General features: G+C 36.3%; 1 protein-coding gene and 2 long non-coding RNA genes across 4 annotated transcripts in view; 2 read left to right on the top strand and 1 right to left on the bottom strand.

Moving 5' to 3' along the window:
- Positions 1-2,915: 2,915 nt before the first annotated feature.
- On the top strand, positions 2,916-26,599 carry LOC144245177 (uncharacterized). 2 transcript variants are annotated; one of them, XR_013339182.1, is made up of 4 exons: positions 2,916-4,600; positions 5,857-6,006; positions 13,212-13,560; positions 26,150-26,599. It is a non-coding gene; the product is annotated as an uncharacterized LOC144245177 (long non-coding RNA). The 2 variants fall into 2 exon arrangements; XR_013339181.1 differs by having other exon boundaries at positions 2,916-6,006.
- NAALAD2 (N-acetylated alpha-linked acidic dipeptidase 2) overlaps positions 11,777-26,826 on the bottom strand; it is a 61,188-nt gene continuing 46,138 nt past the window's right edge. Inside the window, exons 17-21 of the mRNA XM_077780609.1 lie at positions 26,593-26,683; positions 24,829-25,093; positions 22,256-22,337; positions 20,857-20,949; positions 11,777-12,426 (exon numbers count right to left, since the gene is read on the bottom strand). Of these exons, the coding sequence (XP_077636735.1) occupies positions 12,237-12,426; positions 20,857-20,949; positions 22,256-22,337; positions 24,829-25,093; positions 26,593-26,683 (721 nt within the window). The 3' untranslated portion in view covers positions 11,777-12,236. The remainder of the gene's footprint in view (positions 12,427-20,856; positions 20,950-22,255; positions 22,338-24,828; positions 25,094-26,592; positions 26,684-26,826) is intronic.
- Positions 15,965-22,243, top strand: LOC144245178 (uncharacterized). The gene is made up of 3 exons (XR_013339183.1): positions 15,965-16,159; positions 18,485-18,940; positions 20,863-22,243. It is a non-coding gene; the product is annotated as an uncharacterized LOC144245178 (long non-coding RNA).

A 26,826-nucleotide genomic window follows, 5' to 3' on the forward strand; every position in this document is an offset into this window, starting at 1 on the left:
AAAAAAAAGGCAGCCATTTCCCAGCCTGAAAGTGTATGTCATGCATAAATCCACAATAAATTTTTAGAAGCTCATTTAGGAGTGCCAGTATTTGTTTAGGGCATTTAGGTATGTACTCTAACTTTTTAACAACCACATATTTTTATCTTGTCAACATAAACAGAGTTTGGTTCATTTCATGGCAAATTATTTTGATCTGGCTTTGTATTTGGTATTATTTTTATTCTTTGCCTTTATCATAATTCTGTAGTGTCCGTTCTGAAATGGCAAGCTAAGTCTAGCCTGTTTTTAATAGGTGTTTCCCTTCATTTATTTTCATTGTTGGGTAGATAGGAAGTTGATTTTTTACCTGTGTCCTAACTGCTTAAGTATTGTACAACTTACGGAATTGTATGACCTGCCTCTTTTATGTAGGTGTAGATGCCTAGGGCTACATATAGGTGGTATTACCTCTGAAGTACTGAGCTTGCTGTGTTTTTCTTCTGCATAGTTAGTGATTTTTTTTAATTTCTTTTAATGTTTATTTTTGGTTTTGAGAGAGAGAGGGAGACACAGAATTCAAGCAGTCTCCAGGCTCCGAGCTATCAGTGCAGAGCCTGACGCAAGGGTCTAACTTAGAAACCCTGAGATCATGACCTGAGCCAAAGTCAGATGCTTAACCAACTGAGCTATGCAGGTGCCTTGTTATTGTTTGGTTTTTAAGTTTTTATATGGTGAAGAATGTTTTCAAGAACAGTTTCTCTAAAGAGCATATTTTAATTAAATGCTAATTAATGACTTTTTTAGTTTTTCAATTTAGTAGACCACGTTTAATGTCCTTTGAAGTGAAATAAAACTTCCAGCCTTAAACATTTTTGTTACTTAAAAATTGTGTCAAAATAATTTGATTTCCATTTCTTTTTGACAAAGTAGGTATACTGCCCCCAAAATTGTTAAGGTGTCTTTTAAGACTTTCCTAATTATAGTAAGATTTCTTCTATGAAGCCTGGAAGAGGGGAACATCCCTGAACTTGTAGTACTTTCCTGTCATCCTCAAAAAAAGAAACTAGATGAGTGCAGTAGTATTGATGTTTTAAAACACTATGATCCTTTCCTTCAGTTTGCAATTCCATATTTATTCATATCTTCTTTGCGTGATTGATTTGTTAATATCTGTATTCTCTTGTAGACTGAATATAACCTTGACTGTGTTTTGACCAACCATTATATTGCCATTCCATTTTCTAGTACAGTGCTTGGCATATTGATTGGCTTTTGTAAATATCAAGAAGCAGTGCAGCTCTTGTTATGGGCCAGTCACTTAATCCTAATGATAAACCTGTGAGGTAGGTTCTGTTATACTGCAGATGAGGAAAGTGATTTATTTGCAGAGTTAAGTTTCCTTAAGTCGAAACTAGTGAGTTATGGAGAGAGTTCAAGCTCAAGCAGCCTGGCTTTGTGTTCTGTGCTTTTCTTTTAACTATTCTGTGTGGTTTATGTCTGTCAGTTGAGTTAATAGTTTCCATGAATTGGCACAAAGCATGGAAAATTGGTAACACTGTGTTTGGTCACCAGAAATAAATGTTTAGTTACATATGTGTGTTAGAAGATAAGTTTATGAAATAAAACATGTAGTCCTTATGTATGGTGGTTTTAGTTATAATAGCTGGATTGAAAACTACGCATTTATGATTGGACAACTGTTAGGTCTCTAGTTTCTCTCAGCAGCCTGCAAAGAATTTTCAGAATCCTCAGTTTCAAAAACAAGCTTCCATCATTACGGATATCATATATGTCATTGATAACGATATGTATCTTGTATCGTTTCCCCATTAGGTATGATACCTTAAAGCAATTCTATAATTGAAAATGTCTGCAACATAAGAAAGATACTTGCATAGGAAAGACAGATAAGATTGTAAAGATAGGACAGATAACAAGGGATCATTTGAATTTTTGACTTCCATCTTCTAGGCTAGGTCATTGGCTATCAGAGTACCATTTCTAGACCCACAGGATCAATATATCTCGGAATCTGTTAGAAATGCAAATTCTTGGTCCTCCCCCTCAGACCTACTAAATCAGAAACTCTGGGGATGGGGTTCAAAAATATGCAGAAAATTTTCATTTTGACAGAGAGTGAAGTTTGTACTAGTAGCATGGAAGTGTGATCAGGCTTGCCTTTTTTCCCCTCTTACTAATTTTTTTAATTAACTTTTTGTTTTAGAACAGTTTTGGATTTAGAGGAAAATTTTGAAGATAGTACAGAGTTCCCATATATTCCACACCCAGTTTTCCCTATAATTGACACCTTACATTAGTATGATACATTGGTTAGAATTAGTGGATTAATTATTGATGTTATTAACCAAAGTCCACACTTTATTCACATTTCCTTAATCTTTACCTAGTGTTTTTTTATGTTCCAGGATCCCATGTAGGAAACCACATTATATTTAGTCATCATATCTCCTTGGGCCCTTATTGGTTTTGACAGTTTCTCGGTCTTCCTTCAAAACCCTGACAGTTTTGAGGAGAACTGACTGGTCATGTCTTTTGTAGAATGGCCCTCACTTGGGATTTGTCTGGTGATTTTCTTAGGGTACTGAATGTGTACTGAGAAGGAAAACCACAGATGTAAAGAGTCATTCTCAGCATTTCTCAGCGGTTTCAAGGATACATACTGTTAACATGTCTGAACATTTTGATTATCTGGCTAAGGTGGTGCAGTTTTTTAACTCTAAAGTTATTAATTCCTTTCTGTCCTTCAGAAGGAAATTACTATGTCCAGTCCACACTTAAAGAAGAGTGGGGGGTTATATTCCACTGTTTGAGGGTGGAGTGTCTGCATAAATAATTTATAGAGTTTTTATGTATAGGAAATTTGTCTCTTCCTAATTTATTTCATCTTCTATTTATTGCGTTATGGACTGGTTCATATTTTGTTTTAATCTAGTATTGTTACATTGTTTTGTTTCTCACATTGTTCCAGCTTTGCTTATCATGGCCTTTTACTTGGCTTTTGTGGGTTGGTTTTTTTGTGTGGGTTTTGTTTTTCTTGTCCTACTACTGTCTTATCACTGTAGGATTTTCTTTCTGTGTGTGTGTGTGTGTGTTTTGCACTTTCTTACCTTCAGGCACTTCAAAATGCTCCAATCAGCCTTTTCTCCAAGGATCCCTGGTTTATTGAAGAATAGAATTAGGTGTACATTCATTGCTACTACACTGTCTGTTTCTAGACACCATGACCTGACAGCAAGGAAATGTATGTGTATATGCCAACCTGTGTCTATACACACATCTACATTTCTACAAGTAACCATCTGTATCTATACTAACTTAAGCACTAATCCATTACCACATCATTATTTTAGCTACCTCCTTTTGCTTATTTGTAACTTACTCTGACAACTATTGTCCATTTACTTTAATTGTTCAATTCAGGTACACATGTATAGCAGTATCAGAACTATTAACCTAGTTTTCCATGGAGAACAAAGTCATCAACTAGAGTACGGTGCTTATGTTTGTTGTATTCTGTTTTTCCTTTGGTTTGCACTTGTTAGAGACTCAGAATTAGTTGATCGCCTTTTGCCTTCACTTAGGTTGTTCCATGTATTTGTAACAAGGCTTGGATTTTACTTTAGAAAGATCACTTTGATAGGAAGGTGTAATTGGAAATTGTTGAAGGGAACGACCATATAGGATAAAGGCATGAAATATGCAACAAAGGCAGTTGGAAAGTGTTGGGAGCCATTTCTGAACTCACTAAGTTGAGATAAACTTGTGAGGTCAAGGTAAGTTTGCAGGGAGTCTTACCTGTCAGATGGTGACCAATATCCACCCCCCACTCAATTGTTTCTGCTTGAGCACAGACCCCCAAGGCACCTTGTTGATCGGTATTCCCGGCCTTGATACGCTGATTCTACTTTGTGAAGGAACTTACTGTTGGAACTTCTTTTGTGGTTGTGGGAGCAACACTGTATTCCTGAAAAACCTGTTTTTCTTAAACCTCCTATTAAATGATAAACAGGCTATTGACCCTTTCTCACAAAGAACTAACTTTTTGCCTTTACTATGCTAAAAGCATTCTGTTTATATCAGAATGCCACTTCTGGGCTGTTCCCCATATCTTTTTTGCACATCAATGTTCTGAAGAATTTTTACTGATCAAAAGAATTTATCATCAGAATGCCACTTCTGGGCTGTTCCCCATACACCTATGCATATCAATTTTCTGGAAAGTTTTAACTGATCATCGGAATGCCACTTCTGTCCCAAACACTGAAGCATAAAATAAAGTTGAATCTCCGTGTGGAGAGGTCTGGCTGGTGACCAGAAAGAATCTCATGCCTCTCTCATCCCTCTCTCACTGACACCGCCTATCCTTCAGGGACCCCTGGACTGGCCTTAGCTGGACTTCGACAGGAAAGGAGGGGACAAGTTAAGGGACTTAAGATCTTGAACTGAAATTTATTAAGGACTAGAGAGAGAAACTTCTGTGTAACTCCTAACTGTGCACAAGACCGAGAATATACAAAAAGGTTTGGAGTGATTATCACAGAGGACTGCTGAGTCCCAGGATTGTTAACAACATCCAGTGAAGTAGTCCAGGCTGTTGGTAAGTTCTGAAGCTGATGGTGAGAACTTGTCTGGCTCTTAGGATTTGAAAATCATAAGTAAATAGTAATAGTGAATATTGCATTTGGCTAGCTTTGAGGATCCAAGATTGGTAGCATTCCGAACTTTTGCAGGTACCTTACTTTTCATCCAAAAAAACAGTGACAGACCCTGCCCGTGAGTATGATGAAGTAGGAGTGCACGGGCACTGAAATAATTAAGTCCGGTAAAGAATCATTCAGGCTTAACATCCTGAGTATGCAATATGTGCTGCCTAAATCACCCATGATGAGTCTTCTATATGAAAGAAAAGTTGTTTTGCCACAACAGGGAAGGAAGGCTGGGTCGAGAGAAACAACATAAGTTAACCACAGACTGTTTTCTTTAGTTAGGCATATATTCTTAAGGTGGAGGAAAATGTGAAAATTATGTACGTCAATAAATAAAATCCACAAGTTTTAAGTGTTTGATACATTAGGCTTATTAGAGTTAATGAGTTTCTTACAATTACTAATGAAAGTTGGATTCTAGAAACAGACTGATCCCAGAATGTAGACTTCATATTAGAGGCCAGCATGGATTGGTTTTGATGTCTTGGGGATTCCTTCCAGTATACACACACACACACCCCATAAAACTCCTTAAATTATCAGCAGGAAAAGCCTGGATTGGACACGGGAGAAAAAATTTAAGGGAGCAGAAAGCCAGTATCAGGATAATGAGAATTAGCATTAGAAGGTACTCAGGTGTATTCTAAGATCAATTTTTCAGGCAGATAATTTAAAGCCATCAGGAAAAGTAAATGTCAAATAACGACGTTATCATTCAATTGGTTAGGTTATAAGACATCACAAATTTTGTGATTGAGGCTTAGGAATTTAGCTGGTAGACTTAACAGTAGCTAAGTTTTTGTTCAGTATTTTGGCAGCCAGTGTGCCAAGCACTTTGTTGAGTGCTTTTTAATAGCTTCTCACTTAATTTTAGAACACCTTCATAAAAACATATATACTGTTATCCCTATTTTACTGATGAAGTAGAGGCAAAGGAAAGCTGCATACTTTAGTCACATAAGTAGCAAATGGTGAAATTAGATTTTAAAATTAGGGACTTTGACTCCTAAGTCCTTAAACACTTGAACCAAGACACTGAAGACACACCCAAGTTACCATGCAAAACCTAAAACTAGAACACCATTTATTAGTCTTTTCTTACTTAATATCAAATGACCAAAATATCAAAAAGATAATGTGCTTTCAGTTTTCACAGTAATCAATGGAGCCATTGACTTATTTGAGAAGGACCTCTAAAGAGCTGATGGGTAATTAACAAGAATTAGAGATGGAGTCTGCAGGACTGAATGAAAGTAATAGGATCATGGCAATGAATTTGTCTTGTAAAGTTGTGCATGTAAGTAAACTTGGCCTTACTGTCATCTGGGCTCTGGGACAATTTTCTGCATATCTGTATACTTAGATGTAGATATGATTGAAAGGCTATGTACAAAACATCACTGTAATGGAGTGAAAAGCAATGCATTAAGATTATTCGTGTGTTAGGCAAATGAATTCATTCTTTGAATTATGTCAAACTAGATAGGTTCTCATTTGTGAAAAGTTGGGGAAGATGTCCCATCAAATTACAAGAAGACATTTATTTTTAGACTTAAGAAAGATTTATTTTGAGAAATCACACAAGTGAGGTAGGGACAGAGAGAGAGGGAAAGAGAATCCCAAGCAGCCTCTGCACTGTCAACACAGCCCAACTTGGGGCGTGATCTCATGAACTGCGAGATCGTGATCTGAGCTGCAATCAAGAGTCAGATGTTTAATCAACCGAACTACCCGAGTTTGACTATTTTAGATTCTTCATGCAAGTGATGCAATATTTGTCTTTCTGTTGCCACCTTATTTCATTTAGCCTAATAACCTAACATCTGTTTCAAAATATTAGAACATCAGAGTATCAGGTAATTGATGTCATTGCAAATGTCAAGATTTCCTTTTTTTATGGCTAATATTCAGTTATATGGATTACCACTTTTTTTTTTTTTTAACATTTTGAGAGAGTACGTGCATGCGTATGCACAAGTGGAGGAGGGGCAGAGAGAAGGCTAGAGACAGAATCCCAAGCAGGCTCTGTACTGTCAGTGCAGAGCCCAACACAGGGCCGGAACTTAGGAAACATGAAATGATGACATGAGCCAAAATCAAGAGTTGGATGCATATTCAACTGAGTCACCAAGGCACCTGTATATTTGAAAGTCAAGGCACTTCAGGAGGTGCCATGCTGGGTGCTAAGTATGCTAAAGCACCATCCGTCTAATAGGGTGTCTTTTTAAAATATATTTAACAAATAACCTAAATTTAAGGTATACAATGTATATGTTGTAATATGATTTTGTCCCTGTAGCAATAATTAGCACCTCTATCACATTACATATTACATAATTATAATTATTTCAGTAGTTGGAATTAAGGTCTGGTCTTTTAGCAAGTTTGATTATAATACAATTTATTGTTTGTACTGTCCATTATATCTCTAAGGCTTATTAGCTACTTGTAAATCTGAACCCTTAAAATCTTTCCTTGACCCCACAACCTTCACCCCCTGGTAACCATCATTTTACTCTGTGTCTCTAACTTTGGCCTTTTTAAATTCTGCATAGAAGTGATAATCATACAGTATTTGTCTTTCTCTGACTTCTGTCACTTAGCATAATGTGCTCAGACTCCATCCATGTTGTCACAAATGGCAGGATGTCTTTCTTTCTCATGGGTGAATTATTCCAGTGTGCATACACACCACATTTTATCCATTCATGTTGATGGACACAGGTTCTTTCCATATCTTTGGCTGTTATAAGTAGTGCTGCAATGAACATGGGTGCATATATCATTTTGAATTAGTTTTCATTTTCTTTGGATAAATACCCAGAAGTAGAATTACTAGGTCCTATGATAGCTCTCTTTAAAATTTTTTTAAGGAGACTCCATACTGTTATCCATAGTGGCTGTACCAATTTACATTCCTGCCAACAGTGCACAAGGGTTCCCTTTTCTCCACATCCTTGCTACACTTTTGTCTTTTTGATGATAGTGATTTGAAATGAGATCTCTCATTGTGGCTTTAATTTGTATTTTCTTGATGATTAGTGAAGTTGAGCATCTTTTCATATATATTTGGCCATGTGGATGTCTTTAGAAAATGTCTAGTTCTGCCATTTTTTAGATCTGGGTTTTTTGTTACCAAGTTGTAGGGAGTTCTTTATATATTTTAGAAATTAACTCTGTCAGATAGATGATTAGCAAAAATTTTCTCCCATTCTTTAGATTGCTTTTTCATTTTGTTGTTTCTTTTGCTGTGTGAAAACTTAACTTTAGTGTAGTCCTATTTGTTGATTTTCGCTTTTGTTTGTGCTTGGGGGTCATATCCCAAACATTACGAAGAGTGTTAAAGAGCTCCTTCCCCATTTTTTTTCTAGTTTTATAGTATCAGGTCTTATGTTGAAGTCTTTGATCCATTTCAAGTTATTTTCTGTGAGTGGTATAAGATAGAAGTCCAGTTTCATTGCTCAGTGTTTATTCAAGTTACCAACACTCGTCTGTTGGAGAGACTGTCCTTTCCCCATTGGGTGCTCTTTGCTCCCTTGTCAAATATTAGTTGACAGTGTAAGCAGGGGGTTAATTCTGGGCTCACTGTTCTGTTGGTCTCTGTCAGTTTTTTTGTCAGCACCATGCTGTTTTTCTTACTGTAGCTTTGTAGTATAATTTGAAGTCAGGAGGTAGGATACCTCCAGCGCTGTTCTTTTTCCTCAAGATTGCTTTGGCTGTCTGGGGTCTTTTGCAGTTCCATACAAATTTTAGGATTGTCTTTGTGTTTCTGTGAATAATGCCATTGGTATTTTGATGGGGATTGCATTGAATCTGTAGATGGCTTTGTTTAGTATGGACATTTTAACATTCTTTTTGATCTATGAACACAGGAGGTCTTTCCATTTGTCTGTCTTTAGCTTGAGCAGTCTTAACAGTTTTCATTGTAGTCATTCACATCCTTGATTACATTTATTCCTAAAAGTATTTTGTTGATGCTGCAAATGGGATAATTTTCTTTTTCAGGTGTTTCATCCTTAGTGTATAGGAATGTAACTTATTTCTGTACATTGATTTTGTGTCCTGCAACTTTACTGAAATCCCTGATTAGTTCGTTTGTTTGTTTGAGTCTGGGATTTTGCATATACAAAATCATATCAACTACAAGTGGGAGTTTCACTTCTTCCTGATTTGGATGCGAGGAAGAACTTTCAGTTTTTCTCAGTTGAGTATCATGTTAACTGTGGGTTTGTCGTACATGGCTTCTATGTTGAGCATGTGCCTTCTATACCCAGTCTGCCTAAAGTTTTTATTATGAAAGGATGTTGCATTTTGTCAAATGCTTAGATGATTGTGATTTTTGTCTTTCATTTTATTATGATATGTGACATTTATTGTTTTACATGTATTGAACCATTTTTGCATCCTAGTGATAAATCCCATTCAGTCCAGGTGTATAATCTTTGTGTTCTTGAATTAGGTTTGCTCATATTTTGTTGATAATTGTGTTCAACAATATTGGTCTCTACTTTTTGTTGTGTTCTTATCTGGCTTTAGTGACAAAAATAATATTGGCTTTTTAAGAGGAGTCTGAAAATATCCTATATACCTCAAGTTTTTGGAAGAGTTTGAGAAAGACTTGTGTTAATTCTCGGAGTGTTTATTTGCCAATGTAGCCATTTGGTCCTGGGTTATTTTTTGTACTGTGATGTTTTAAAAAATTGATTCAATCTCTTGCTCCTTAGTTTTCTGTTTCTTTTTCATTGTCTTGGTAGGTTGTTTCTAGAAATTTATCCATTTCTTCTAGGTTACCTGTTTTAGAATATATAGTTCATAATGGCCTCTTGCAATTCTGTGCATTTTTGTAGTAATAGTTAAAAGACCTTTTTCATTTTAAATTTTTAAAAAATCTTTATTTTTGAGAGAGAGACAGAGTGAATGGGCGAGGGGCAGAGAGAGAGACATAGAATCTGAAGCAGGCTCTGAGTTGTCAGTGCAGAGCCCATTGTGGGGCTCAGACTCACAAACCCTGGGATTATGACCTGAGCCAAAGTCAGATGCTTAACTGACTGAGTCACCTAAGCACCCCAGGATCTTTTTTATTTCTAATTTTATGCCTTTTTCTAAGTTTGGCTAGAGTTTTGTCAATTTTATCTTTTTGATGAACCAGCTTTTAGTTTTACTTTTCTGAAATAGATTTTATCTCTGCTTTGATTTATTTCCTTCCTTCCACTATGTCTGGGCCTAATTTGTTCTTCTTATACTTCCTAGAATAACTTCCACAACAGTTAGGCTGTTTGAGGTCTTTGTAATTTTTTAATATATGTATTTAAGACTGTAAACTTCTCTCTCAACTGCTTTTGCCTCATCCTATAAGATTTAATGTGTCATATTCCCATTTTTTCTTTGACTCCGGTTTTTCTAGCTTTCTCTTGCTTGATTTCAATTTTAAACCATTGTGGTCAGAAAAGGTAGTTGGTATGATTTCAATCTTAAATTTGCTAAGATTTGTTTTGTGCCCTATCACATGATCTGCCTTGTAAATAGGTACTTGAGAAAAATGTGCCCTATACTGCTTTTGGTTGGAATATTCTATATAGGACTGTTGAATCCATTTAATTGTGGTGTTCTGATGTTGGATGTGTGTATGATTTATTTCTGAGAAAGACAGCGCAAGCAGGGGAAGGGCAGAGAGAGAGGGAGACACAGAATCCAAAGCAGGCTGCCGTCTCTGAGCTGTCAGCACAGAACCCAGTGGAGGACTCAAACCCACAAACTGTGCGAAAATGACCTGAGCTAAAGTCGGATGCTTAACTGACTGAGCCACCCAGGCGCCCCTTGTTTTATCTTCTTGATGTATTTTTCATTTTATCATTAATGACTTCTTAGTCTCTAGTGTTTTGGGCTTGAAGTGTATTTTTTTCTGGCATAAATATGGCTGTGCCTACTTTTTTTTGGTATCCACATGCATGGAATATCCTCTGTTCCTACACCTTTAGTCTGTATATGTCTTTAGAACTAAAATGAATTTCCTTTAGTGTATAGTAAGGTCTTTTTTTTTTGCATCTAGCCACTTTGTGCCCTTTGGTGAATTCAGTCCATAATTACTTAAATACTGCTGTCTTCTTATTTGCCTTCTGGTTGTTTTTTCTTTTTTTTTTTTTTTTTTTATTTATTTTTTTTTTTTCTAGGAGAGAGAGAGAGACAGCGTGAGCAGGGGAGGGTCAGAGAGAGAGGGAGTCACAGACTGAAACAGGCTCCAGGCTCTGAGCTAGCAGTCAGCACAGAGCCCGACGCAGGGCTCAGACCCACGGACCGCGAGATCATGACCTAAGCAAAAGTCGGACGCTTAACCAACTAAGCCACCCAGGTGCCCCTTCTGGTTATTTTTTTATCTCCTGTGTTTCTGTAAAGTAGATTTCCAAGGTGATTTCCTCAGTCTCCCCTTTTTTTCTCTTTCATCACTAGATTTTTCCTTTGTCATTAGCCAGTGGCATACATAAAACATCTTAGAGGTAAAGTACTCCTAGGGGAAAACATTATTAAGAAATAGCTCATGGGGCAGGGTGCCTGTGTGGCACAGTTGGTTGAGTGTCCAACTTCAGCTCAGGTTATGATCTCAGAGCCTAGAGCCTGCTTCAGATTCTGTGTCCCTCTCTCTGCCCCTCCCCTGTTCACACACATTCTGTCTCTCAAAAATATTAACATTAAAAAAAATTTTTTTTAAAGAAATCGGTCACATTCTGTATGTAACATCCTTGCTTAATTACATGGCTTTAGAACATAATTACTTTAATCACTTGTTCTGTTCTAGTGATCAGCTGTTGATTAAAGATGATAAAAACAAAATAACTTATGAAGCAATAACTTGCAAAGGTTCCTACAGTTGACCCTTAAACAATGTGAGGGTTATGGGTGCCAATCCACCAGGCAGACAAGAATCTGCATATAACTTCACTCACTCCCTAAAAATTTAACAGCTGATAGCCTACTGTTGAGCAGAAGCCTTACCAATAATACAGTTGATTAACCCATATTTTGTATATGTATTTTTTGCTGTATTCTTACAATAAAACTAGAGAAAAATGTTAAGAAAATCATAAAGAAAATGGTATATTAGAAAACCTGTAAGTGGACTTGTGCAGTTCAGACCCATGTTCAAGGGTTAACTGTATTTTAACTTGGTAAGAAACAAACTGTTTTCCAAAGTGGTTGTACCATTTTACACTTCTACCAGCAATGTCTGAGACTACCAAGTTCCTTGTCATATTTTGTTTTTGGGAATTTTCAGTTACTTTATGTCTTCTGCCACATGACTAGAGTTCTTTGGTTTTATTAGATGAACAATTTGGTGATGAAGTTATGAGTTTCTAAAAAGCCAAAAAACTCTTCACAGAGGAACAGGATGGAAGTCTAAAATCAAAATAGGACATGAAAGGCAAGATTATAGAATACTCTGGTTTCATGAGCTATCAATCAAAAACCAAGGAAGGATTTTACATTCAGACTTTCAGTAACACCTTTAATGGCCACGCTGCTGAGACCTTACTATAACACTTCTTTCAGGGTTCCTGCTGCTGCTTGAATTATAAAGGCTGCAATAGAAATGTGTTTCTTTACTTCTGTCCAGGCTGACTGACGGTCTTCTTTATTTTCAATATCAAACATAGCATCATAGATCCCAGGAAATGATTCTCCGGCATATTTGTTTTGGCTACTTGGAGCAAAAATGATGTGCCTAATAGAAAAAAACAGGGCAGGTTGAGCTATAGAGTATGCATACATACGTTACATTTTACACACTTCTCTATTCATTCCCTTTTGTTGAAGGACATCTTAAGAATACTGTGTCTCTTCTTGGCATTCCCTTTTTTAAACCAAAATGAAGACCTATAATTAATTTGACATAGTATTATATATAACAGTATAATCTTAAGCAAAGAAAGTTGCATTCATATGCATTCACTAAGATTAGTTTCATAGAGGAATACTACATGGCAATGAGAAACAATGAAATCTGGCCATGTGTAGCAACATGGATGGACCTTGAGGGTGTTATGCTGAGCGAAATAAGTCAGGCAGAGAAGGACAAATATCATATGTTTGCACGTATAGGAGGACTAGGAGGAACTTGACGGAGGAACAAGGGGGAGAAGAAGGGCGGAAATGGTGGGGGAAAGAGAGAGAGGCAAACCATGAGAGACTCTTGAATGCTGACAAAAACTGAGGACTGATGGATGTGGGGGGAGGCGGGGATGGGCATGGAGGAGGACACTTGTGGGGATGAGCACTGAGTGTTATGTGGAAACTAATTTGACAATAAACTATTAAAAAAAAAAAAAAGATTAGTTTCATAGATAAGACCAATTGGAAGAAGGTGGACTCTTTGTTGTAAGTTGTGTATATCAGTTGTCTGGCTACCCCGACATACCCAAACAGTGACAACAAGTATGCTTAATGGATATATTTAATGAGAGTGAGAGGAGACTGAAAAATAATTTATCTGTGCGTTGTCTTTTTCAGAGATTCAACAAGAATAAGTAACACTTGTTCCGATACTCTTTAGATATTAAAAATCAATAATTAAATAAGCACGTATTGCCACTATATCATAAATGGTAAGGATGATGAATGAAGTCCATGTGAATTGCCTGGAGACACACTGAATTTGTGATCCAGAAGGAAAGTTTTACATTTGATTTCCTATTTCATCTTATAAGTACCTGAAGAGATCAAGCTACCTTCTCTTCTCTGGAATGCTGCTTTCCAGAAAAGGACGTATTTTATTGAACACCATGATGAGGAATTAGGTCAAAATCCTACAGCTTCTTCAAGATGTGAATCTACTGTCTGAGACAATATGGAACTCTATGTAAGTCAATATTGATGATCAAATAGAAATTTATAATGTAAGCCATTTACATTATCCAGAGTACATTAGGATTTATTTCTCTTGGCTTTTAAATCTTAATATGGCCTCAAATGGATCTTTCTTGGAGCCCGTGTTATGTGCTGAACTGTTTATAAACACTGATATTCTGACCTATATAGGAGTTGAGATAGTCTACATAAAGGTTGTAGCTATTCATAAGTATAGTACTTGCCCTCTACTGGAAAACTGTAAAAGCAGAGTGTAGTAAGATATATATAGACATTAAGAATTACACAAACCTGGTTCAAATCATTGACCTGACATCTAATACCCCTGTGGCCATTCACCTTGGCTAAATTAAGTATTCTGTTCTTTTTGATGCAATTGGAAATGGGATTGTTTTCTTAATTTCTCTGATAGGCCATTATTAGTGTATAGAAATAATAATAGATTTCTGTATATTTTGTATCTTAACCTTAGGATGAATTTATTCATTCTGATAGTATTTTAGTGGATTCCTTAGGCTTATCTATATACAGTGTCATCTACAAATAGTAATGGTTTTATTTCTTTCCAGTATGGTTGCCTTATTCTTGCCTAATTGCTCTCAGTAGGAAATACCAATACTATGTTGAAAAAAAAAGTGGCAAGACTAAGCATTTTATCTTGTTCATGATCTTTGAGGAAAAGCTTTCAGCTTTTCACCCTTAAGTATGGTATTAGCTGTAGGTTTGTCATATGTGGCCTTTATTATGTTGAGTTACATTTCTTCTATAGGACTTCAGTAAGTTTTAATAAAAATGGATGTTGAATTTTTGTCAAATGCTTTTTTTGCTTCTATGTGAGACTTTATCCTTCATTTGTTAATATGGTATATGACATTGATTTGTGAATATTGAACCCATCTTTATATCCCTGGAGTAAATCCCATTTGGTTATGGCATGTGATCTTTTTTTAATATACTGCTGAATTTGGTTTGCTAATATTTTGTGAAGGATTTTTACTTCTTGGTTCATCATATTGGCTGGTAATTTTCTTGTGGCATTCTTGTTTGATTTTCATATCAAGGTAATGCTTGCCTTATTTAAAGTGAGTTTGGAAGAATTTGAAAATGAGTAATACTGATTCTTCTTTCAATGTTTGGAGAAGTCATCAGCAAAGCCATCTGTTCCTGGACTTTTGTTTATTAGGATATTTATGGTTACTGATTAAATATCTTCACTTTTCTTTTTCCATATATATTTCTTGATGATTCAGTTCTGAAAGGCTATATGTTTCTGGGAGTTTGTCCATGTGTTCCGGTTTGTTGGCATAGTAGTGTTGATAGTCTGGTATGTTTGCATTTGTGCGGTATTAGTTGTAACATCTATTTTACGTATTCAAACCCTTTCTCTTCTTGGTGAATTGAGTGAAAGGTTTATAAATTTTATCTTTCAAAGAATCTACTCTTCGTTTCATTGAACTTTTGTTTTGGCTTTTTAATTTCTATTTCCTTGATTTCCTCTTAGTTATTTCCTTCCTTCACCTAAATTGTGGCTTCATTTATCATTCTTCTACCTCACTGAGGTGTGATGTTAGGTTGCTTGAGAATTTTACCTTTCTTGGGTTGGGTATTTACTGCTGGTGAACTTCAATCTTAGAACGGTTTTTTACCATATCCCATAAATTCTGCCATTTCCATTTTCATTTTTCCCAAGGTATTTTTTTGTCTTTTGATTTCATGACTTGCCCTGTAGTTTGGTAGAACATTGTTTAATTTCCACCTTTTGTGAACATTCCACTCTTCTTGTAGTTGATTACTAGTCTCATACCACTGTGGTCAAAAAAGATGGTTGATCGTTCTTACATTTGTTAAGACATTTTTTGACATACGACCAATCCTGGAAAATACCGCACATGCTCTTGCAAGAATGTGTGGTTTGCTGTTGGATGGAATATTCAGTATATTCATAAGGTCTACTGTGATGCTTAAGGGTAATGTTTCCTTAGTGATTTTTTTGTCTAGAAGCTAGCCATTGATGTGTGGCATTAATGTCTCCTCCTCTTGTACTGCTGTCTCTCTCTCTCTCTCTCAGTGTGTTAATACCTAATTTATATGGTTCAGTGCATAAATATTTACAACAGCTATATGCTCTTGTTTGACCCTTTTATTATTATGTAATTTCCTTCTTTGTCTTTCATTACAGTTTTTCGTTTTAAAGTATCTTGTCTGATAATAGGATAGCTATCCCTGCCTTCTTTTGGTTTCCATTTGCACTAGATGTCTTTTTCCATGCCTTCACTTCTCATCTGGGTCTCTTCTGGGTGCCTGGGTAGCTCACTCAGGTGTCCAACTCTTGATTTCAGCTCACATTATGATCTCACAGTGAGTTCGAGCCCCACATTGGGTTCTGCTCTGGTGATGCAGAGCCTGCTTGGGATTCTGTCTCCCCTCTCTTTGCCTTCTTTGCCCTTTCCCTGCTTGCACACGTGCTCTCTCTCAAAAAAACAAAAACAGTGAGTCTCCTCTAGGCATCATATAGGTCGGTGTTTTTTTTCTGCATTCAGCCACCCTGTCTCTCCACTGGACGTTTATTCCACTTACATGTAAAATAACAGGTATGTACATGTTGCTGTTTTGTAGTTTCTGCCTGTTCCTTAGCCTCTTGCTCTCTCTCTGTGGTTTGATGGCATGGTATACTTAGATTTTCTCTTATCTTTTTGGTATCTGCTACAGACTTGCCCATTTTATTGTGCTCAACAGTACATTTTTGGCTTTTTCTTTTTTTAGTTGAATGTTTGTGGCAACTTTCTATCAAGCAAGTCTTTTGGCACCATCTTCTCAACTACATTTGTTCACTTCATGTTTCTGTTGTCACATTTTGGTAATTTTTATAACATTCCAAACTTTATTATATTCTTTGTTGGAATACATTTGACAATACAGTGTTATTAGTCTGGGGTGTATAGTAGTAATTTGACAGTTACATACATTGGGAATGCTCACTACAATAAGCGTAGGTACCATCTGCCACAAAAGTTACTACAGTATAATTGACTATATTCCCTGTGGTGGACTTTTTTCATCTTCATGGCTTGCTTGTAACTTCACGTCTGTACCACTCAACCCCCTATTTTGCCCATACTCCCCCCACCTTCCTCTCTAGCAACCACCAATTTTCTTTTTGTTTTGAAGTGAAATCATACGGGATTTGTTTTTCCCAGACTTACTTAACATGATACCCTCAAGGTATATCCATGTTGCAGATGGCAAGATTTCATTCTTTTTTGTGTTTACTCTTCCGTTTGTGTGTGTGTGTGTGTACATCTTTCTCTTTGTTAGTGCACACTTAGGTTGCATCCCTGTGTTGGCTGTTGTAAATAACACTGCATTAAAATAACAATGAGTATATTTAGGTGAATTTGTGTTTTTGGTTTTTTGAGGGGTAAATACTCAGCAATAGAATTATTGGATCATGTAGTATTTCTATCTTAAATTTTTTTAAGAAATGTCCATACTGTTTTCTGTAGTGACTCTACCAGTTTACATTCCCACTAATAATGCACGAGGGTTCCCTTTTCTCCACATCCTTGCCAACACTTGTCTCTTTAATACTAGGCATTCTGACAATTGTGAGGGGATAACCTCAGTTTTGATTTACATTTCCCTAATGATTAGAGGTGGGGACCATGGTTTTCATGTCTTTTTCTCTTTGGAAAAATACATATTCAGGTTCTCTGCCCATTTTTTTTTTTTATAGAGCTTTTTGTTGTTGAGTTGTAGCAGCTTCTTCTTTTAGATATGCCTTCCCATTTTAGGTTTCTTTGTTGATAGTTTCCTCTGCTATGTAAAAGCTTTTTAGTGTGATATTCTCCCAGGTTTGTTTTGGTTTTGCTTTTGTTTCCTAGGCCAATGTGAAAGAGATGGGTGCTTGTCGTTGGGTTGATTGGGGTTTTTTTTTTTTTTTTTGGAGTTTTATGGTTTTAGCTGTCACATTTACTTAGGCATTTACCCCATTTGAGTTTATTTTTGTGTTAAGAAAGTGGTTCCATTTCATTAGTATGTAGCTGTCCACTTTTCCCAGCACCATTTTTTGAAGAGACTGTCTTTTCTGTACTGCATAGTCTTGCCTCCTTTTTTGTAAATTAGTCATAGAAGCATGGGGTTTTATCTGGGCTCTCTATTCTGTTCCATTGACTTATATGTCCATTTGTCTTGCCTATATCATCAGTATAGCTTTGTAGTATATATGAAAATCTGGGATTATGATACCTCCTGCTCTGTTGTTCTTTCAGAAAACGGCTTTGGCTATTTAGGGTGCTTTTTGTTTCAATACAAATTTTAGGATTATCTGTGGAAAATGCTGTTGATACTTTGATATGGATTGCATTTGTCTGTCTTGTGCTCCCTTAATCTAATCTTCAGAGTGCAGGTCTTTTCACCTCCTTGGTTAAATTTATTCATAGGTAGTTTATTCTTTTTGATGCGATTGTAAATGACTTTTCTGAATTTCTCTTTCTGCTACTTTGTTAGTGGTATATAAAAACAGAAGGGATTTCTGTGTATTGGTTTGGTACCCTGCAACTACTGAATTCATTAGTTCTAATTTTTTGGTGTTTTTAGGTTTTCTGTATGTACTGTCATGTCATCTGCAAATGGTGACAATTTTACTTCTTTATCAATTTGGATGCCTTTGATTTCTTTTTCCTGTCTGACTGCTGCAGCTAGGACTTCCAATACTGTGGTGAATAAAAGTAGCATGAGTGGGCATCCTTGTCCCTCAATCTCAAGGGAAAACCAGCTTTTCACAGTGGAGTAGGGGGTGGGTGTGGGTACATCTGATACAGCCTTAATTTTTATCATGAACCGATGTATTATTGTCATGCTTCTGTGTGATTTTGATCCTTTTAATATATTGTTGAATTCAGTTTCCTGTTTTATAGGAAGATTTTTGCTTATCTGCTCATCAGAGATACTGGCCTTAATTTTCATAATCATTATATTTTAATTGCTGCAATCTTACGATAAAACTTTAATGGATGAAGACTTGCTGCTTATGGGTGAACAAAAGAAAGTGTTACTTAAGATGGAATCTACTCCTGATAAAGATGCTGTGAAGATTCAACAGTGGTAATGAAGGGTTTAGAATATTACATAAGCTTTTAGTAAAAAGCAGGCTTTGAGAGAAATAACTATTGAAATAGAACTGTCAAACAGCATCACAACAGAGAAATATGAATGGAAGAGTTAATCGATGTGGCCAAACGTTATGGTTATATTCTTTTAAGAAATAGCCACAGCAACTTCAACCTTCAACAACCACCACCATGATCAGTCAGCTGCCATCAACTGTGAGGCAAGACCTTCCATCAGCAGAAAAGATGACAGCTAGTTGAAAGGTCAGGTGATGGCTAGCATTTTTAGCAATAAAGTATTTTTTAATTAAGGTACATACTTCTAGAAGTGCTTCATACACTTAATAGACTGTAATACAGTATAAACATAACTTACGTATGTACTAAGAAAGCAAAAACTTAAGTTGCTTTATAGTAGATCGGAGGTATGCCTATGTAACTTTTTGGTTTGTGGTTACTGTGAGCCTTAAGTAGAACAAACTATCAATTTAAAGTAGACAGTCATGAATATGACAGTTTCACTTTGAAGGCATTGTAAAGGTCTACCTTTTTACTCTTATCCATCCTACCACCATGGTTTAAGGTTTTACTTCCTCTTACTTTTGTGTATCCCTTATTGTAGTTGTACTTAATTACTTTGTCTTAACCTTCATACCATTTATTACCTTTACTGTAATGTTCATCTTTACTAGTAAAATGTTCACGCTTCCTGTTTTCTTGTTGCTAATCTGCACCTTTCCTTTTCAATTTAAAGTGCTCCCTTTAGCATTTCTTAGGAGGCCAGTTTAGTGGTGATGAATTCCTTTAGCTTTTGTTGGTCTGGAATACTCTCACCTTTAGTTCTGAAAGCTAACTTTGCAAGATGGTGTATTCTTGATTGGAAGTCTTTTTCTTTCAGCACCTGAACTATATTGTGCCACTCCTTTCAGGCCTGCAAAGTTCCTGCTGAAAAATCTGCTAATAATTACTATATGGAGGTTCCTTTGTGTATATATAAAAGTAGTTCTCTTGCTGCTTTTATCCTTGTCTTTAATTATTTTTGACAGTGTAATTAAGTGTTTTGGTGTGGGTCTCTTTTGGTTCATTTTATTTGGAATTCTCTCTGGGCTTCTTGTTTCTGGATGTTGGTTTCCTCTTCTAGGTTAGGGAAGTTTTCAGCCCTTTTCCCTCTCTTCTGAGATTCCTGTAATGTGAATGTTAATAGGCCTTTTTTCTGCTAAGTCTCTTAAGCCTCCCCCCCCCCCCTTTAAGATCAGTGATTCTGTCTTCTGCTTCATCTTGTCTGATGGAAAACCCCTCTAATGTGACTCCTGTTTGGAACTTTTTTTTTTTTTAACTTTTGTGCTCATCCATTCTTCCAATTTTGAGCATCTTCATGGCCCTAATTTGAACTTTTTATCAGGTAGATTACTTATCTCCATTTCACAGGGGTATTTTTCCATGGTTTTATCTTAATTCTTTCATTTGGAACATATTCCTCGTTTCCTCATTTTTTTTTCCTTCTGTGTTGGTTTCTACACATTAGATGAAACAGCCACCTCTCCGAATGTAGAAGATAAACCTTTTCATTCAACTTTGCCCTATCTATCTCATTTAAGAGGTACTTTGAGAAACTGGAGACTGCCGAAGGGCACAGCCAAGATATTGAAAGAAAACTTGACATAGAGATACAGATACAAAAAGGAGAGTTCTTCAGCAGAACATGGCAGCCATTTTTAAAAACCTAAAAATGTTACATAGATCTAGATTAGGGAAAAGGGTCTTCATGAAGAAAAATTTCTATTAAAGTAGACCTTTCTTAAAATAGGATGGACTTCCTCATGATGTGGTAGGCTTAGTGGCTAGATAGCTACTTACCTCAGATCCTACAGAGAAAATTAATGTTGAAGTTTGAATCACACAAGCTCTAAGATTCTATATCCTTTAGATTTACAGAAAGTTATTTTCTATCATTAATCATTTACATCTGTAGCAAAGCAGTAAACAACATGAAATTAATTTTTCTGATGCTACATATTATACTGTTCTAATGCATAATCTTACCCATATATTCCTCTCAGTGTACATATTAACCTTCTATTCATCTGATGGCAACAGTTTAAAGCAGACTTTGGGTATGCTGGTTTTAGTCATATTGAAGTATGTAATGTCCTTTAATGGAACATATGTTGCTTCCTTACCTATAGAACCGCCTCCCTGGTAAACCAAGGGGATCGATGAATGCTCTCTCCAGGAGCATCAGTTGGTCATTCCTGATTCTCACTGCAATGGGACTTTGAAAATATAAGAAGAAATACAGTAACTTTAACCCTTTCACGGAAATAGAGTTTAAAATAACATAGCATAAGGCATAGAAAAATAAACTTCTAAAGAAAATACATATTAGCAGTCATGCTTTATATGTAAGCTATATATAAGAGGGTCATCTTCCTGGGGTGCCTGGGTGGCTCAGTCAGTTGAGCATCCAACTTTGGCTCAGGTCATGATCTCACGGTTCATGCATTCGAGCCCCGCGTCGGGCTCTGTGCTGACAGCTGGCTCGGAGCCTGTTTCAGAGTCTGTGTCTCCCTCTTTCTCTGACCCTCTCCTGCTCACGCTGTCTCTCTCAGAAGTAAATAAAAACTTTTTTTTTAAAAAAAGAGGGTCATCTTCCTAATACTCAGAATGAGACCTACTGGAAATGGCTGGTTTTGTTTTTCAAGACCACAGAAAGAACTGGGAAGACGGTTTTAATTCTCTCTAGGAGGATAGCCAGGCCTCCTGCAAAGGCACACTGGGTGTACTATCAAGCTGTTGATAAGCCATTCAGTTCCGCTGGAGCCCAAGACAAACAAATGCAATCTGTATCAAATGAAGGAAGGTTGCAGCAGTCTGCAGGAAGGGTGGGAGACAGTTGCACATTGTGGGCCAGGAATCCCCTTTCACACTTGGCATCTGCCAACTCTCTTTCTGGGGTGCTACAGGAGTTCTCTGGGCTCTCCTACCACCCAAAGGAGAGAGATGCCCCTCAGAAAGAAGGATACGTCTTTCTGCCAATATGGGTGGTGGGAAAGGTTACTCTAATTGGATCTGAAAAAATAAATGTGACCTGGAACAATTTATGCTTGTTAAATAATGCATGCTTTGAACAGAACTTTCAAATTATACTTCGATCTAAAAGTGGCAAAAATTGTATCAGTAAAAGAATTTCTACGCTGGTCATAGAAGTATTGAGACATTAGTAAAATATACTACAAATACACTACAAGTGCACTTATCCCCATAGAACTATGAATTACACTCAAAATTCTTATGCAGACTCCTACAGACAGGAGGCTGGCTCTTGTTTTAGGAGGAGTTTTTAGTCTACCAGACAGAGCAGTGCTTCTCAAACTTCAATGTGAATACTGACCATCCTGGGAGTTTGTTAAAGTGCAGAATTCTTAAGTTTGGTAACAAGCTCCTAAGTAATGCTGATGCTGTGGTTACAGACCTTCATTTGAGTAGCAGTGACTTAGAGCCAAATGCCTAGGTAAGTGTACACGATTCATTCTAACTAGATTACTTTTCAAAACAGGGAACTTTACATTTCAAACTTACTTCTGAAGATCAACTTCTGTAAGTCTTCTATGGAAATCTGAAGCAGCATCTGAGAAGTTTTTCACAGCAGAAAATAAAGAATCTTTTAAAAATAGAAAAGTGGAAGGTATATTAGTAAGTCCTTCTTATTTCAGATGTTCACTTTCCTGCCCTCCGCATTCCAGGCTGATAGGACTGAATAGATACTGAAACTATTATTCTACTGAGCCTTCCTGTAGATCCATGAAGATTATCAGAAAATATTGTAACAGACAATGGATAAAATATAAAATGTCTAAATTGGTTCTTCATGAAGTAACTATAAATAATTCTTTTCATTCCTAATTTATCAGAAATGCATCATTCATGTAGCTGTTCAATATATATTAATATAACTTCTTTATACTAGGTACTGGATACAACTATAAATGAGCTATGTTCCTGCAATTAATAGAATAAAACAATGTTAACCTTTCTTTTTAACAAATTAAAATGATCTTATTTAAATGCAACCTGTGACGAGCTGGTATATGCAGACTCAGAAATAGGATCAGGTCTGGTCTGGTCAAGATTTTCTTTAGTTTACATAGATTCTAAGAAGTGAGAAGGTTCTCCGCATATTTTCTTATTACAACAATGTATTTATCATTTCCCATCTTTTCTAAACTGAACATTAGCATAGAGCATTGATTTGCTTCTTCATTAATCCTGTGTACAGGGAGTACAATATTCATTTTACAGGTAAAGCATTTACTGCTCCAGACACAGGGTTTCTATTAGATCACACAGCTAGTAAATAGTTACTTTCAATATAAAAGACCAGGGTTTTTTTTAGCCTTAGATATCCTGTAAGCTCTAATTATCGTTGATGTTCTTAGAACCAAGTACCAAATAATCCAATAATAGATGTTTGGGAAGCTAAAGAGCATTGAAAGAATTTTAAATTTCCATTGAACCACAGTAGTCAAATTGGATTAAGAAAATGTGTCCCTGGTATTTAGTAACAGGTGAATAGCAATTTCAGTAGAATGGTGGGAAGATAAGTAGATTGGGAAAAGGAAGTAAAGAACAGGGGACCATGTAACTTATATATCCATCCTATCCATCATTCATTCATTCATTCATTCATTAAAACATGTTCAGAGTTCAGAAGGACTGCCTTTTGACTGGCACTAAATCAAGAATTTTGATTGGGAAGGGAGGAGGACACATCAGGTAGAAGAAATGTTTATAAGAAGGTTACAAGGGGGTTTAACATGGATGGGATATCACCACCGAGACAGAGTTTGAAAATATGGGGGAAAAGAAGCATTAATAGACTAAGTTAATTCACCTTGTGTGAAGAGTGACCCCTGTAACTGTGCTTTCTCTCTCAGTTGGATCCTAACTTAAAGTGATAAAAGGTAATTCACCAATAGAAAATCGGGGCATCTAGGAAAAGAGGATGTCAGATAGCCACAGAACTATGAATATCCATTTTGCTTATGCTTCCGGTTTCATTTGTCTCGTCATTAAAAGACATTCTCCAATCACTGATCTAAATACAATTTCCTAAATTTTCTTTGTATCATTTCATCTAGATCTTAATACTTGCTGCTCATGACTTTGAAGACTGCTAATTTGTATGCAGTAATATTCCAAAGCCATTACTGACTTTTCTGTACTTATTCTGTGTTCCTACATTACTCTCTGTATCCTATAACAGCTTGTCCCTGGCATTCTTCTCTTTTCCCTCACATGAGATTGTGTGCTCTCTGAGGACAATGATTATTTTTTAAACATTCTCCTATCTCCCAGGAATTAACACAGTAGACACTGAGTACATATTTGATAATTTTGGTATGTACTCCCAGATTAAAAGAAAATGATTACTGTGAACAGTACTAATAGGTAACATTTATAAGTGTCTACTCACCACTGTGTCTATACTTCCAACCAACCGAATCTCCCACCGCAGTCTTGGAAACAAGTTATATTCTTTACCATTTTACTCAGGAAAATTGACAAAGACTGGTCAAGTAACTTTTCCCACATCACACAATGAGTAAATCTTAGAACCAAGATTTGAACCAGGTAACTGCTTCTACACCCAATGCTCAGTGCTTCACACCATACTATATTTCATCCCTGCTTTGCTGGGGATAGTGTACAGAACAATAACCATAAAATGGCAATGTGAATATAAAATGAATATAAGATGTATAAAATGAAACAATGCTTAACCCGTGTAAAAAATTCTGCATGTAAACAAAAATATACAATAATAATTACATATGTAGTGGAACTGGTTTTATTTTCCCATCTTTGTGCTGTATTGTGTTTTTATAACAGTAAAAGTGTTTCTAAAGACAGCAATATAGGGAAAAGGTTTACCATCCCAATGTTCATAGCACTAACTTAGCAAAATGGATTCATCCTACAAATATCAGAATAAATGACCTTCTTTAAAGGTGTTCCAAGTTTTTTTCTAGCAGTCAAAATTAAGTGATGCAGGAATATATTCTCGGAAGAAAGAGTGAGCAGTGATGACAATCGGAGATGGTACCTTAAAGCTCTAACTCAGAGATTATAAAATAATACCCAGCCGTTCTTACCAAACGATACTCCGTGGTCTCTTAATTCTTGGTCATGTTTCTTAGATAAATTATAGATGCTTGTTGCATAGTTTTTCAAAGCTTTTGCATAGTCTTCAATATTGAAAGGAATGATGTTAGAGTCTGCAAGCTCATAAACCAGTGCCCCTCGTAACTGAGCCACCGAAAGCTGTTTTTTAAATGTGGGATCATAAAAATTCTGTACTAATTCAAACGTCTCATAAATCGTATGGTATACCGGGTAGCTGCTGTACTTATCTGTTTTCTGGGGGAAAAAAATATAGGTGGGTATTGAATATAGACAAACATTAAATACTCCAATTACAATATGTAATCTTTAAAATGCAGAAAAAAATACAGCCATGTGGAACTCTGAGTTTTATCATGATGAAGCAAAAGTTAGTATCTAACTATAACACTATCACCAAATACTCACCTGTTTAAAATTTTACTACTGTTTAATTATTCACGTAAACTTCATTCAAAATACTTCTTGAAAATTGTTGTTGCTGTATTTCTGATAACTAGAATTAAGGCATACATACTCAAATTGCTTATTACCACAGTTTAAAATTACCTATCAATTGAAAGGTTCTGGGCAGCTAAGATCTGTATAGTTCAAGAATTCTATGTTTAAGCACCTTCTCGGCCTTCCCAAATTGTATAACCAAATCCCATCTAACCTTTATTATGTAGTTAAGGGCTACCATTATAAATTAATACATAGTTGTAGTCTATGTAATACTATTGTTATTGTATTGTCATTACTATTACAGACTACTACTTAGGTCTGACTATCTGCTACTTTGCTTTTAGCATCACTTTTACTGCTTTTAGCATCACTAAAAGGATGTGTCACCCTGTGTCACTCACTCTCCTGTCTAATATCCTGCTTTTAATCTACACTGTCTTAGAAACCAGACAACTGGGTTCAGATTGATGACAGAATATAAAAGTGAACAGGCCTTGAAAGAGTTTAATGAGTATCAGTATAGAAATTTATTTTGCTTTCATCTCTGTTCCCACTCATACTCTGGAGAATCAGATTTGCAAAAGGTATGTATTCTAGGTAGGCAAGCAAGATGTTGGTATATTGCAATTATGATTCAAAAATTATTAAAATCTGTGACAAATCTGGGTTTACTGATGTAATCTTTGGTGTGTCACAATTTATAACCTAGACAAGCAAACGGCACATGTTGGCATATCCAAATACTTGCCTATCATCAGTGTGTTTGAATGGTGATGGTGCAAACTGATCAGTGCAGGACAGAAAAGATAATTTAAAAATCAGGAGGAACTTGTTTTATTCCCTACTCAGGAGCCCTGGACTCAGATGACAGGCAGGAGTGAGGATGTGAAGAGGGGCTACTGACAATAAAGACTCACGGCCTTGCATTCCCTGCGACCAAAACAGGTTCTTCACATGCACATTTTCCTCAGGAAAAGAGGAGGAGAACGGGATTTTCCAACAAAGCCTGCATCAGAACAGGGATATGAACTACTTGGTTCTGCTAACCAGCTATGCACTTGCCTTTACTCTGCCACCTACCGTTTCAGTGAATAACTGTGCAGAGAAAATTCACAGAAGAACCCAAATTAATTCCTAGTCCATCTACAGAGAGACATGAAGTCAGCCTCCAGTCCTGGAATTCTTACCAGGCCACATGACCTGGTGCCCTGGTACCAAATAACTAAACAGTTAAAGTTCCTAACAAGAAGTTGGATAAAATGCTATGTATCCAAAATAATGAAATGGCTTACTCTGTTCTTAGTGTAACGGGCTCTGCCTGAAGCAATCCCAAGTCTCTGGAAATAAGCTTCAAAATCACTTCCAGATCCTAGTTTGTTGATCCTAGATGTAGAATATAAATGCATGTACACATACAAGGATATTATAAATGCCTAAATTTAAAAATATGAAATTAAATAAATGGAAAAATGCACAGCACATTTACAAGAATTAGGAGAAGGCATACCACCCCAAGCTACTTTCCT

Source organism: Crocuta crocuta, unplaced genomic scaffold (genome assembly GCF_008692635.1).
Source record: "Crocuta crocuta isolate KB4526 unplaced genomic scaffold, BGI_CrCroc_1.0 scaffold78, whole genome shotgun sequence".
NCBI lineage: Eukaryota > Metazoa > Chordata > Mammalia > Carnivora > Hyaenidae > Crocuta > Crocuta crocuta.